Source organism: Brassica napus, chromosome C7 (genome assembly GCF_020379485.1).
Source record: "Brassica napus cultivar Da-Ae chromosome C7, Da-Ae, whole genome shotgun sequence".
NCBI classification, from domain to species: domain Eukaryota; kingdom Viridiplantae; phylum Streptophyta; class Magnoliopsida; order Brassicales; family Brassicaceae; genus Brassica; species Brassica napus.
The window spans coordinates 33,621,498-33,635,170 of NC_063450.1; the positions used below are offsets into that span (position 1 = coordinate 33,621,498).

The 13,673-nt window shown below is 38.6% G+C and overlaps 2 protein-coding genes across 3 annotated transcripts; both read right to left on the reverse strand.

The window, feature by feature from the left end:
* Positions 1-1,328: 1,328 nt before the first annotated feature.
* Positions 1,329-5,553, reverse strand: LOC111208600 (protein MALE DISCOVERER 1-like). 2 transcript variants are annotated; one of them, XM_022707792.2, is made up of 14 exons: positions 5,139-5,548; positions 4,614-4,945; positions 4,410-4,542; positions 4,259-4,330; positions 4,027-4,170; positions 3,798-3,947; positions 3,638-3,712; positions 3,480-3,529; positions 2,981-3,412; positions 2,713-2,903; positions 2,504-2,636; positions 2,258-2,412; positions 1,951-2,142; positions 1,329-1,867 (listed from the first exon to the last, which is right to left on the reverse strand). In XM_022707792.2, the coding sequence occupies exons 2-14, from the start codon at positions 4,711-4,713 to the stop codon at positions 1,610-1,612; spliced, it is 2,085 nt and encodes a 694-aa protein (XP_022563513.1). In that variant the 5' UTR covers positions 4,714-4,945; positions 5,139-5,548; the 3' UTR covers positions 1,329-1,609. The 2 variants fall into 2 exon arrangements, with proteins under 2 accessions (XP_022563513.1, XP_022563514.1); XM_022707793.2 differs by lacking the exon at positions 3,638-3,712 and having other exon boundaries at positions 5,139-5,553.
* Positions 5,554-11,370: 5,817 nt separating this feature from the next.
* On the reverse strand, positions 11,371-12,876 carry LOC111208932. Its single transcript, XM_022708594.1, has 2 exons — positions 11,614-12,876; positions 11,371-11,460 (listed from the first exon to the last, which is right to left on the reverse strand). The coding sequence occupies exons 1-2, from the start codon at positions 12,874-12,876 to the stop codon at positions 11,371-11,373; spliced, it is 1,353 nt and encodes a 450-aa protein (XP_022564315.1).
* Between the last annotated feature and the right edge of the window lie 797 nt (positions 12,877-13,673).

The following is a 13,673-nucleotide window of genomic DNA, read 5'->3' on the forward strand; positions in this document are numbered from 1 at the left end:
TTGTCCCCAAAGTTCATACCAATCTTTGAGAACAGCTTCTCCATGATCCTAACTTTTCCACGATCAAATGGATGGTTTCCTTTACCACCTTCCCCACCAAAAGAATTTTTTTCCATTGCACCATCTAGAGCATAGGCTGAAACTTGGAATCTCCATCGCATGGAAGGTGCTTGAGGTAGTGTACCTTGTTTTTGAGTCCGTGTAGAGACAAGACCTTCTCTGTACGTTATTGGGCTAATATTTCTTGGTTTGCCAACATGTGAAGTTTGACATTTGCGGAACGGAACCGTTCGAGGTCGTCCACGTTTTAGCGTTGAGTTCGCCGATTGCGTAACTGATACACATCTTTGAGAAGGTTGTTGAACGTTACCATCACTAGCTTTTTCTTCACTAGATCTCATATCTTTCACCAACTCCACCATATGATTAACGGTCTTCTCGAGACGCTTGACACTATCCGCTATACAAACTTTCATCTTTTGGAGCTCGTCATGAACTTTCCGGAGCATTTCAGTTTGCACTTCATGGAAGCCCATCACAACATCTTCATCGTATACGTCATACAAAGGCTCGCGAACAGAGTAGACGTGATCGTAATAATCTTCACAATCATGAAGCTGCTGAAACATTTTTTTTTTTTTTTTTTTTTGGGTGAAAGTGATTTGATACCACAGTTAAGTGGTCCGGATCAAATCGGTGACGCGAAATCGCAGGATAGAAGTGCTCTGATACCAAAATGATGGAACCCAAAGACTTAAGAAACTATTTACGTCAATTTTCTTTTTCATATCCCATTAAACAAAACATACGTAACTTAAATACACAAGAACATGTCAACTAAATAACTGTCCACTAAACTAATATAGAACATGGTATACTAGTGGAGATGATCCCACGATGCCATGACTCTTGTTATGATCTTATCACAAAACCAGGATTGAAAGGAGCAGCAAGCCACACATCTTTCGCAAACTGGCAGTGGAACAGAAGATGAGTTATAGATTCAGGTTCTCCACATCTCTTACATCTTGAGTCGACGTTAATATGTCTGTCGGTCAGTCTCGTTCCAATCCAAGTTAAAAAAAAAATATAATTTTAGGTAATTTCAGACATTGGTTACAATCCAATCCGAACTAAACCCAAAAGTAACCTAATCGAACCCAACCCGATAATTAGTAAAACCTGAATGGAACTTATGAGCAGAATACCAAAAATCCAAATCAACCGAAAGCCGTCCCCCCCCCCCCCCCCCTCCGCGCCGAAGAATGAACAGACTCTGCATAAAAACGACAAAATATCACATAATGGTTTTAAAAAGCTGAGGTTAATAGTTTCAAACAACTTTTCACCACAAAATACGTACAAATATATAGGTATATGTATGATAGTATATAATTTTACAAACACATCGTTACATTATCTGGATCCAAATACACTATCAAAACCAACCAAGAAACAAATTTAATATGATGAATTAAATAAAAGAACAACTTTTACACGACGACGTCCACCGGGAAGAGTGAGAGTGAGAAGGAGCGTGAACCTCTGACACGAGTCGTAACTGAGAGAGAGAGAGAGAGAGAGAGAGAGAGAGAGAGAGAGAGAGAGGTTAAGTAGCTTCAGAGGATAAGATCTCAAGTTCTGCCCACCAAAGAGGAGAGAGTCTCGGTGTAGCTTGTTCTGGGGAAATGTTGATTACTTGTTTCAGTTGTTCAACAACATCTTTCATCGTTGGTCGTTGACTTTGGTCATTTCTCAGACAATGCCTTGCCACATCACAGATCACTTCAAGGTCCTCTTCTTTAAACGTTGTTAATGTAGGATCAATCATATCTTTCAAATGATCACTCTCCAGATACTTTGATGCCTATGAGAAAACATAAAAAAAAAGTGTTACATTAGTAATGTAAATTTCAGAAAATGGATTTTATTTTGAATTTTTAGTGTTACCCATTTCAGAATTGATCCTTCTTCATCTGATTCGGAGAGCCTTCCGGAGATAATCTCGAGCATTAATACTCCAAAGCTATAGACATTAGTCTCTGGTTCAGCTGGTAATGGCAATGAAGATTGATCTAAATCACCACTCATCGGTTTTCTCGATTTTAGCCCTGTCTGTGAACTGAAAGCAACCTCTCCGACCTGCAAAGAAAAAAAGTCTTTATTAGGTCATGAATTAATATCACCATTGAAATAGTTTTCCTGTCACGCAAGAAAACAAAAATCATCAATGCAGTTTTCTTGTAGAGCAAGCAACCTTGGCTGCGTAATCATCGGTTAAGTAGATTCTTGATGAGACTAGTTTAGAATGCGCGATTGGTGGATTAAGCTCGTGCATATATTGCAGACAATAAGCAGTTCCCATTATTATCCTCATCCTCGCGCTCCAATCAAGATGCTCCATTTCCTTATCTGAACAAGATGACAATGAAGATAGAGGTTTATGATAATAATAATAAATTAAAATAATCTTGATATGGAGACATACTAAGATGTTTATTACCGTGCAAATGTTCGAAAAGAGTTCCATTTGGAGCATATTCAAAAACCATCATCCTATTAAATGGTTCAGCTTCTTCACAGTATCCAATTAGATTGATAAAGTTCTTATGGTTGACTCTTGACATTGTATCAATCTGAAAATTTGAGTTCTCCAAAAGTCAATTCAATATCCTACAAAAAAATGCGAAAGTAATGAATCTTTAGAGTTACCTTTCTGCGGTAAGTCATTTCCATAGCTCTCGTCCATTCTCTAGTTTCCAAAACAGCGGTTGAAGCAACAGCAATCTCAACACCACTTGACAATGTTCCTTTATAGACAGTGTACCCATCAAATGCTTCAATAATATTACTGAAATCTTCACAAGCTGTTTCTAGTTCAGACCGGTTTAACTTCGGTACACCTGAAAAAACATTTTCTCACATTATGTCAAACCGGAAACAGAACCAAATAAAAAGAATTTAAGACCATTTTTCTTACCAGTAACAAAAGCTTTCTGCAACTGTCCACTTAAACCAGTTTTCCATGGACCTATACTCTTGACAGCTCTTTTCCGGCAGAAGAATATAACCCCTATCACTATCAACACCGCTACAAAAGCAGCAACGCCGATAACAACATACAACCAAACAGCAGTAGACCCTTTTGTTTCTTCTTCAAATTGCCTTGGAGGGTCAGAGCTTGTATTGTTGTTGTACTCAGCTGTTGGAGGAAGAGAAGGAGGGATCAATGGAGGTATCCTCTTCTTTGCAGTGGTTAACGCGGGAAAAGACCCGCTGCTTCGAGGAAACACTATGGTTATAGTGTCAGGAGAAGGACTAGGAGCATCTGGTGCAGGCATAGCTGCTAAATTACTTGTTCCCTCTAGTAACTCACGCCTCCTGAGGACACTACTTTCATTCTGTAAAGAACCTACAAAAAGGAACACTGTTAGTTTGTATACGGTTTCATGTTTCAACCGTTTTTTTTATGTGCTTACTTGGGGGATAATTCATGTCATAGTTCTCCCCTTGAGGTTCCCTTTGAAGCCTGAAGAGACATAAACATAGAAATCAGTAACACTAAGGATAAAAATACAAATGTAACCAAAATGAATTTATATTTTGAAAAAAGAAAAAAAAAAAAGCTTTTATGTACATTCTTGAAGTTGCTTTAATCCGCAATACGAAAGCTTGTGCTTTGTTTAGTCTTAACAATCTTCTCCTTGAAACACTTTTTTAAAATGGATAAAAAAATGTAAGAACATTGTTCAAATATTTTACCACCTTAACATATCTAATGCAAAAAAGGTGATTACCAGTATCCAAGTTTTCTATTGACGCAGTCGAAGACAGCATTGGAAGCAGAAGACAGCTCTTTATGCTTGTTTAACTGGACTTGATATAGCGATTGAAGTCTCAGGAACTTTATCTTCATAAATCCCGCAAATTTGTTACCAGAAAGCAGCCTGAATCCACCAAAAAAAGCCAACGTTATTTTGTTTTGTCAAAACACATTGGTTTGGTTTAATAAATCCTTTAACTCACAAGTTCTCTGGTGTCAACATTTTGTTTAGCTCAGGTGGAACTACTCCGCTTAGCTTATTATCTCGTAAATCCAACAACTTCAGTTTTGGAAAAGTCCCAAATTCATTTGGAATGTCACCAAAGAGATTGTTCTTGGATAGTACTCTATAAAAAAAAAAACAAGAATTAGTTTCTTGTTCTCATATTTTTTTCAAGAAACAGAGCAAAAGGTAAGTTAAAAATAACCCCTTACAGAGATGTTAATTCACTTAATTGACTAAACTCAGGAGCTAAAGTTCCTCCCAAAGAGCATCCACTAAGATTCCTACATAACAAAACAAAAATATACATCAAAAATTGCGATAAGAATCACAAAGACATAATATAAGAAAACAGGAACTTACACCATCTGGACTTTATTGTCGACACACGTTACACCAAACCAAGAACACATATGATCATCAGAAACATTCCAATTCGCAAGAGTTCCGTGAGGATCAGAGTCCACTCTTTCCAGGAATTTCAACAGCACAAATCCTACAGCATTTGTAAAACCCTTCAACAAAAATTCAAAAAGAAGACAAAATTGTTAATATATTGAGAATTACCTTCGGAGTTGAGGGATAACGAGGAACGAGACTGAAGGGTAATGATCAAGAACATGAAGCAAGAGAATTGAAATCCAATAGGATTCCATCGACAACCCATTTTAGCTTATACAAAATAGCCAGACTTTTTTTTCCTAATGAACAAATAAAGGAATAATAAAAATATTCCAAACTTTACAGAATCCTCGGGAAGAGGAGAACGACGAGGTTGATGATTGAATAATGAGGGTCTCTCATTGTTTGCACGAAACCCTAATCATCAAAGAAGTGTTTATTTCAATAAAAATTAAAAACTCGTGAAATTCTCTTCTTCTCTTCAATCTTTTTAATACCTGGAAAAAAGCCAACAAGAAGCATAAATAAAAACTTGAACAAAAAGTATGAAACAATAATTATTTTTAGAAAAGGAATAAGAATAACCCTCTTGAAGAAGCAATGTGACGAAAACATGGAACCCACAAAAAGTTCCAAAACATTACAGATTACGTACACAAAACCAAACAAATAATCAGAAAACAAATTTACCTTAAAGAAGAAACTTCTTAACCAAGAAATGCTAGGGTTTGAGAAATCAACAACTAGTAAATACCCCCACAAAGCGAAAATGATTTCTTAAAAAAACTTAAAAAAGGTAGAATTTAATTTAATAGATATTGAATTATATTGTATTGTTTGTTCTTGAACTTGCCCTCGTTTTTGCAGAATGATGATGATGATCTCAGAGTTTTCTCTCTTCGACCATCTTTGGTCTCTCCAGGGCCAAAGGGTGGTGGGTTCTCTCTCTTCTTCCTCCCCCTTTCCTTTCTCTTCTTCTCTCTCTCTGAAATCTTTTTTTTTCCTATTTTCTATTTCTTTTTTAACAATTTTCCCCCACAAAACTGCCTCTGTTTTTTTCTTCTTCTTGAAATTTTCCTTTAATGAGTAAGTCCTATTAACTTGCTTTAGGTTTTTCATAATTATAAAAATGTATGAACTCATAAATACAATTACTGACATCATGTTTCCATTAGAAAAACAATAAATCATTCATTTTTGCGTTTGTTCCTCCCCGTTGATCAAGTAAACATATATATGCCGGGAAAGATTACTAGATAATTAACAAAGATCTATTATGGTTGATATGGGTCCCACTATCTTCAAAATTATACATTTTGGAACTATTTTATTTTCATTTTATCAAACGTTGACTTGGGACAACGTGCCAGAGGCTCATAGGATTCAGGAAGTCAATTAATTGGCACCGTTGGATTACTCCTTAGTGTGGTGACCAACGGTTAGAAGTTTAGTGACCTGGCATATATAGTGAACACAGTTACGTGAAAAATACTTAACAGTAGTACATGCCAGCCACGACCTTTTTGGATTTATTCTTATTTTATTAATCAACCTTAGTTTTTTTTTTTTTTTGTCGTCTGAATTTTATTAGCCAACTGAGTTAAACAAAGAGAAATATAACAAAGACAAAACCCAAAGATATAAAGGAGACAAACCTGCAAAGTATCTTTCCGAAGACAAAAGCCCAAAGATGAGAGACTAAAAGTCAACTAAGACTTACACTACAAACGTACAAGCAAGGTCCAAACAACTCAATGGATAAGCCATGATTCAAAGAGTTCAATCAAATCCACTGTCCAAAACCACTCTCAAAACCACTCCATACGAACAAAGGTGAAGCCAGAAAAGGACTGAGAAACAATGAGCTCGAGAAGATCCAAACTGCTACCAAGCGAAGTAGGAGACAAAACTAACTCAACCAATCACAATTCTAGCAGAGATGATCACAAGAGTAACGAAGAACATTGATAGAAACTCCACTGCATCACCAAACCGAGAAGACAATGCCGATAAGAAAGCCCAAGCACAAGGATAGGAACCTTGATCTCCGACAGGGAAAAACGCCAACCAAGACCTTCAGCTCTTACACGCGGACACTCGCACACCAGTCCCAGTATCTACAGACTAAAGACCGGGTACCTCCTCGCAAGAGAAGACCTGAAAATCAAGACCATTGCGACGTCATGAACCCGACCCAACAGTCTTAGAAAAGAGCTAGTAGATGCGTCGCAGCAATAACACGTCAGAAAGACGAAGCCCCGAACGAAACCTGGCCAAACTCACCAACCTGAGAACTCAGAACATCAAAGCAGAAAAGAAGAACCATGAACCTAGGCCAAACTAAAAGAGAGAGGAGAGCAGCGATGGAACAAAGCCGGTGAACCGATGCTAAACGAACCTCCGCTACACCATCAAACCTCTAAAAAGATTAACTCCATTGAACAAAGCCTCATAAATATTAAATAACGCTTAGGCCCAGACCAAGCCTTTCAAGGCGGAAGGAAAAGACAAATCATTACTCTTGAGAACACGTGTACACTCATGTAGCAGGAAAGAAGACACGTGCCAAGAAAAGGACAAATCCCACCGCCCAAACACGTCGACTCACAGATCGTCGGCGTAACCCCGACACCACCGGACAACCGCAAAACTTCAACAAGCTGATGGATGAGACCAAATCGGAGCAGCCAAACATCACCAGAAAACCAAAGCCGGCATATCATTAACAAAAAATTAACGCTTCAATCCATGGAATGATAAACAAGTCTCAATCTCGATCTCGCAAATCAATCAAAGAACATCGGACATCAGATCTTGTACTTTCAACACCGAGACGGATGAAGAAAGAAAAGAAGAGAAATCCAAATGATGATTGACCGAACTGAAACTAGTAGAGAGTAGTAGAGAAGCTATTGAGTAGAAGATCACCGGAAAAAAACCGGGACTGATGCTAGACAACACCACCGTAGAAGAACGAGGTGACGCTACAGACAAAGCCGGCCAAACGGTGCTATAGGAGCCATCGTTTGCCAGAGGCAGAGCCCGACCACGCGGGAGACCAACGCCGATAATGAAATCCGGCGACCAACCAACGCCGATAATGAAATCCGACGACAAACCATAAGTACTCTCTCTCTCTCTAAAAGATTTTGTAGAGAGAAGAGAGAGAGAACCACTTTTTAATCAACCTTAGTTATTTTCTCGATAGAGTAATTTATGGTTTAATTGGATAATTAAAATATTAAATACTGGTGCTACTAGTTGGAATCGCCAAGAGTGACTTACTGAATTTGATGTTTCATCTGTTCGGCCTTTTCCTCTTGGTAAGAATTGTTGGGATTTGTTGGGCTTGATTAAGAATTAGCCAGAATTTCATCAGATCAATTATTAGTTGGGGTTTAAGAGAGGCTTGTAACTTTTAGCCCAATAAAATAGTTTATACACAAAAAAAATTATCACGTTTAATTTTTTCACAAATTCAAAATTCATATAGAACAAAATTATTTATTTGATATGATAGTTAATAAAAATAGAATTAACGCGTTTTAATTATTAATAAAGAACAACACTAGAATTATATTTAATATATCATGTACTAATTTGTTTTTAGTATATCATGTACTAATTTTATGTGCATAAGTTTATATAGCTATTAATTAATGATACTAATAACAGTATGTATTTAAGTGAAAAAATTGTTTTTGTTATACAATTTTATCAAATTTTGTCTATTTTATTATGGTTCGGTTTAAATGATAAAATTTATTGATATATAATTTAATGAATATAAATTCATAGAAAATTTATGTATATATTTTACGTGATAATTTTTGTAAATCTAATAGAACTGTTTGAGTTTATTCATTTACGTATGAAAGTATATATACAACTTCTCATAACCGACTTTGGTTAGAGATAACTCCTATCTCTAAATACATCATTATCTCATTACATAATATGTTATCATTATCCACAACCTCCAATACTCCCCCTCAAGTTGGGAATATGAAAGTTTCTAACACCCAACTTGAACAGCAAATTTTCGAACTGAACTCTCCCCAACGCCTTTGTTAACACATCCGCTAGCTGTTGTGTTGTTCGTACATGCACTGTCTCCAACACTCTATCTTGAATAGCATCTCTCACTTGATGACAATATGACTCAATATGTTTAGCCCTTTCATGGAACACTGGATTAGCTGCAATATAAATCGCAGACTTACTGTCACAAAACAGTTTCGAAGGTCTCATTTGCGGAGCTCCTAAGTCCACCAACAACCTTCGAAGCCACTTGATCTCTCTTGTTGCCTGAGCCATGGATCTATATTCAGCTTCTGCTGAAGAATGTGAGACCACTCCCTGCTTCTTTGTCTTCCAAGAAACCGGAGAATCACCAACCAACGCCACATATGCACTTAAAGATCTTCTAGTGGTCGGACAAGCTGATCAATCTGCATCACAGAACACTGACAAACTGAGGTCGAGTTTGGAACTCAGCATAATACCTTGCCCCGCTGTACCCTTGAGATAACGAACCACCCTTAGCGCCGCATCCCATTGCACCTGTCGTGGAGTTTTCATGAACTGTGATAATATATGTACTGAATACGAAATATCCAGTCTGGTAATCGACAAGTAGACTAGCCGACCAACTAATCTTCTATACTTCTCAGCATCCCTCATAAACGGACTTGTATCCAAAGCCAATTTGTGATGCTGCTCCATTGGTGTGGCTGCTGGCTTAGCCCCCAATAATCCAACATCTGAGATCAAGTCTAGCGCATACTTCCTTTGTGTGAGCATGAAGCCTTCTTCACCACGCCCTACTTCTATTCCAAGAAAATATTTCAGCTTTCCCAAATCTTTCATTTTAAAGCATCGGCTCAAGTACCCTTTAAACCTAGACACAAAGTCCAAGTCATTCCCACACACCAACAAATCGTCAACATAGATGAGTACCTTGAGCTCCATTCCTTTCTTCTTGTACACAAATAATGAGTAGTCAGCATACAAATGCTTAAATCCAAACCGCTTTAAGGCATCCGTGAGTTTAGAGAACCAGCACCTCGGTGCTTGCCGCAACCCATAAATAGCTTTGTGAAGTCTACAAACCTTGTTAGGATCATCTGTTTTAAATCCTTGAGGAAGCCTCATGTAAACTTCTTCTGTTAGATCCCCGTGTAAGAATGCATTGTGAACATCCATCTGATGAACAATCCAGCCCTTTCCTGCTACAACGCGCAATAAACTTCTCACTGTTGTCATCTTAGCGACGGGTGCAAACGTCTGTTTAAAATCTCTTCCTTTCACTTGTCTGTTCCCCAAGGCAACCAACCTTGATTTAGGCCTCCCTACTGTACCATCAGCATTGTACTTGACTTATACACCCACATGTTGCCAATAGCTTTCTTTCCAGGAGGCAAATCAACAATGATGAAAGTCTTATTCAGCTCAAACGCACCAATCTCATCTTTCATTGAGTTTCTCCATATTTCTTGTTGAACTGCCTCCTTATAACTCCTTGGCTCTTCTCCACTTGTGATCGCGGCCAAGAATGTCTTATGAGCTGGAGAAAACCTTTCATCAGAGATATAATTCTGAAGAGGGTATGGTGTTTTACCTTGGACCGACGAGGACTCTGATTGTGCAGTGAGCGCAGCGTGATGGGGTTCTTCTTTAATGCATCTCGCATTGTAGTTCACGTAGTCACGCAGTTTAACCGAGGGAATTTTCTCTCTGTGTCCTCTACCCATCTCTGGTTCTACTATCACTGCTGGACTCACTCCCACACTACCATCGCCTTCTACACTCTCATCACTGCTCTGTTCAGTACTCTGCTTCTGAACTTCGACATCAGCCACATTCTCTTCCTGGATATTCTTTGTGAATGTTGTTTCTGCTTCGAAACTATTGTCAACTGGAGTAATAGACTCATCCATTGCCTGAGAGGTACTCCCCCTGTCAACTACGATCGTTTCTATCGTCCAGTCACCGTCAGATCCTCCTGTTAACTCAATTTGATGAACCGCATCTCCACTCATCTCACTGAAAGGAAACACGTCCTCAATAAAACTCACGTCACGTGACACCAGAAACTCATTCTTCTCAATGTCATAGACCCTCCAAGCTTTCTTGCCAAAAGGATAGCCCACAAAGACACACTTTCTGCTCCTTTCTCCAAATTTGTCCTTACTCCTATCTCGTCGATGAACATAACACAACGACCCAAAGACTCTCAACGTATCATATGACGGCTTCTTGCCAAATAACACCTCATACGGTGATTTCCCTTTTAACACCACAGATGGAGTCATGTTGATAACGTGTGTCGCTGTTGAAATTGCCTCTCCCCAAAACTTGACTGGCAAATTTGATTGAAACAAGAGCGACCTTGCAACATTCAATATATGTCTATGCTTCCTTTCCACAGGCCCATTTTGCTGTGGTGTAGCAACACAACTTGTCTAATGAACAATGCCATTGTCTCGAAAATACTCTTCTAAACACATGAACTCCATCCCATTGTCACTTCTGACTATCTCAACTTCTTTACCGAATTGTTTCGCAGCATAAGCACAAAACCTCTGCATTACTCTCTTTACTTCTGATTTCGCAAGTAGTAAATAAGTCCATACGGCTCTTGAAAAATCATCCACCACAGTAAGAAAATACACAGCTCCACAAGAGGAAGGTACACGGTAAGGTCCCCACACGTCGACATGTATAAGCTCAAAACACTTGCTTGTTTATTAATACTATCACTGAAAACATCTCTGGTTTGCTTTGCTCTAAAACACACGTCACAAGGACTAGAGCTAGATTTATTTAAAACACTAGACAAAGTAGATAAAGAAGATGAAATCGAGAAAGCTGGATGCCCAAGTCGCCTATGCCATAGAAGCTGATCATCACTTGTTACAGCTCAGTTAGCCTCTGCAACTCTCACATCCCTGAAGAAATAAACCCCACCACGTTCCTCACCTGCTCCAATCAGAGTCTTCGAAGAACGGTCCTGCAATACACAAATAGTATCCGTAAATAAGGCAAAGCAATTGGAATGTTTCAACAGCTTGGAAACCGAAATCAAGCTACAATCCAACTTTGGCACAAACAACACATCCTTGAGGGAAATACGATTTGTTAGAATCATATCACCCATATGTACCGAAGTTGAGGTTCTTCCATCTGCAAACCCAACAACACACGGTAGAGTTTCTTTCACATTCACAAGAAGACTCAAATCTCCTGTCATGTGATGAGAAGCCCCCAAGTCTATAATCACATCTCCAATATTCTTACCAGATAACTTCTCTGATTGCGCACTTGATTTCCCATCATTTATAATCTGAGAAATTGTTCTCCATTGTTCAGGCGTGAGATCAGACGATCCTGCTCCTTGCGAGCTCGTTGCATGAGCAGCATGTGATGTACCGCGGCCACTTCCTCCTCTTCCTGGCCCTGCGTTACCACCACGACCTCTACCCGAACCTCCTCGTCCACGCTTCTCATTCATCCATTCCAGATAGCCAATGATCTGCCAACAATTACTTTTATCATGGCCCGTCTTGCCACAGTTAGAACACAGACGGTCCCTTGCTCTGGTTCCATATCCACCATTTGAGTTCTCTGTTTTCGCACCAAAACCAGACGAAAAGGAATCTCGTGTTTCTCCTAGCACTTCCTTGCGAGACACGAAACCAACAACTTCTTGCTGCACGATCTCCCGAGACTTAGCTGAGTTTAACCTAGCCTCCTCTCTGATAACTTTAGCATAAACTTTACCAAGATCTGGCATATCGTCAGCCTCAATGATTGCTGTCACGACATTACCAAATCGCACTTCATCCAAACCCATGATAAACTGATGAACTCTCTCATCTTCACGTTCCTTCTCATACACGGCAGCCGCTGAGCAACTGCACGCTGGTGGTGGCGTATATGTCTGCAGCTCCTCCCACATCATGGCCAAGCGACCATAGTAGTCAATCACTGGTTGACTGTTTTGCCTACACGAAGCCAACTGCTCCATCAGTTGGTGAACTCGAACCTTGTTCCCCACTTCAAATCGTTTCTTCAAGTTTTCCCACAATTTGTGAGCCTCCGTGATGAATGTTACGGTTGATCTGACCCTTGGTTCCATAGAAGATCTAATCCACCCAACTATCATCGAGTTAACACTAAGCCACGATTCCAAATCAGAATGAACTTCTGCCGGTTTGGATAGAGTTCCATCGATGAACCCTATTTTCTTCTTTGCTCGAAGAGCATTCTCCATCTCCATGGCCCATTCGTTGTAATTATCCCCCTTCAGCTGAACCGATGTTATCAACGCACCAGGATTATCTGATGAAAACAAAGAATAAGGTGATATCACTTTCGCCGCACTCTGTTTCACAGCCACTTGCTTCATTTCTTCGTTGTCACTCATGACTTCTTAGTTTGATTAATCAGAAGCAATTTCTTATAATGATTTTTGCTCTGATACCATGTAAATCTAATAGAACTGTTTGAGTTTATTCATTTACGTATGAAAGTATATATACAACTTCTCATAACCGACTTTGGTTAGAGATAACTCCTATCTCTAAATACATCATTATCTCAATACAATATGTTATCATTATCCATAACCTCCAATAATTTTCTTAGATATCGAGGAACGTCCATCCTTACTCCATCCTTACTCATAAAAGGTAATATGTCTATCAAAAGCATGTATGATGATGGTATTCTACTTTTCTCTTTAAACACTATATTTATATTGAGTAAAAGTGTTTTCAATCGTACATTATATATTACACTAATTATTAAAATGTGAGCAGTGTTATTCCAAATATAAACTAACACTTTTATTTACTTTATCTTTAGTAAAAAAAATTCACAAGTGATCATTTTTAAAAATATTTTATTTTCTACCTAAAAAAATATATATATTATAGTTTTCCAAATATAAGTTGTAAGATTACAAAAGTGTGCGTGCTAGGCAGAATGAAAAGCAAGTGATGGCTGCAAGTGGCTCGTTGGTAATTGAGCATGTGTCAGCGATTCCTACGGACCACCGATCAAACAAAACACACACCAAACGGGGATAAGGCAGAACAGAATGAAAAAAAAAAACAGAAATGAAAAGAGCCAAATTAACAAAATATAGAAGGCAATTCTTTTTTGATGCCAAAAAAAAGAAGGCAATTCTTTTAAATGACGTTTTAGGGTTTTTCACTAAAC

What these genes read in the sequence shown, in the direction of transcription:
- LOC111208600 (XM_022707792.2), bottom strand. Translation starts at nt 4,713, where the DNA reads ATGGGTTGTCGATGGAATCCTATTGGATTTCAATTCTCTTGCTTCATG. An exon ending in TTAAGTGAATTAACATCTCT is followed by an intron (nt 4,171 to 4,258) that starts GTAAGGGGTTAT and finishes TTTTTTTTATAG; the next exon opens with AGTACTATCCAAGAACAATC. An exon ending in TCTTTTCGAACATTTGCACG is followed by an intron (nt 2,413 to 2,503) that starts GTAATAAACATC and finishes CATCTTGTTCAG; the next exon opens with ATAAGGAAATGGAGCATCTT.
- LOC111208932 (XM_022708594.1), bottom strand. Translation starts at nt 12,876, where the DNA reads ATGAGTGACAACGAAGAAATGAAGCAAGTGGCTGTGAAACAGAGTGCG. An exon ending in ATGGAAGAACCTCAACTTCG is followed by an intron (nt 11,461 to 11,613) that starts GTACATATGGGT and finishes TGTGTATTGCAG; the next exon opens with GACCGTTCTTCGAAGACTCT.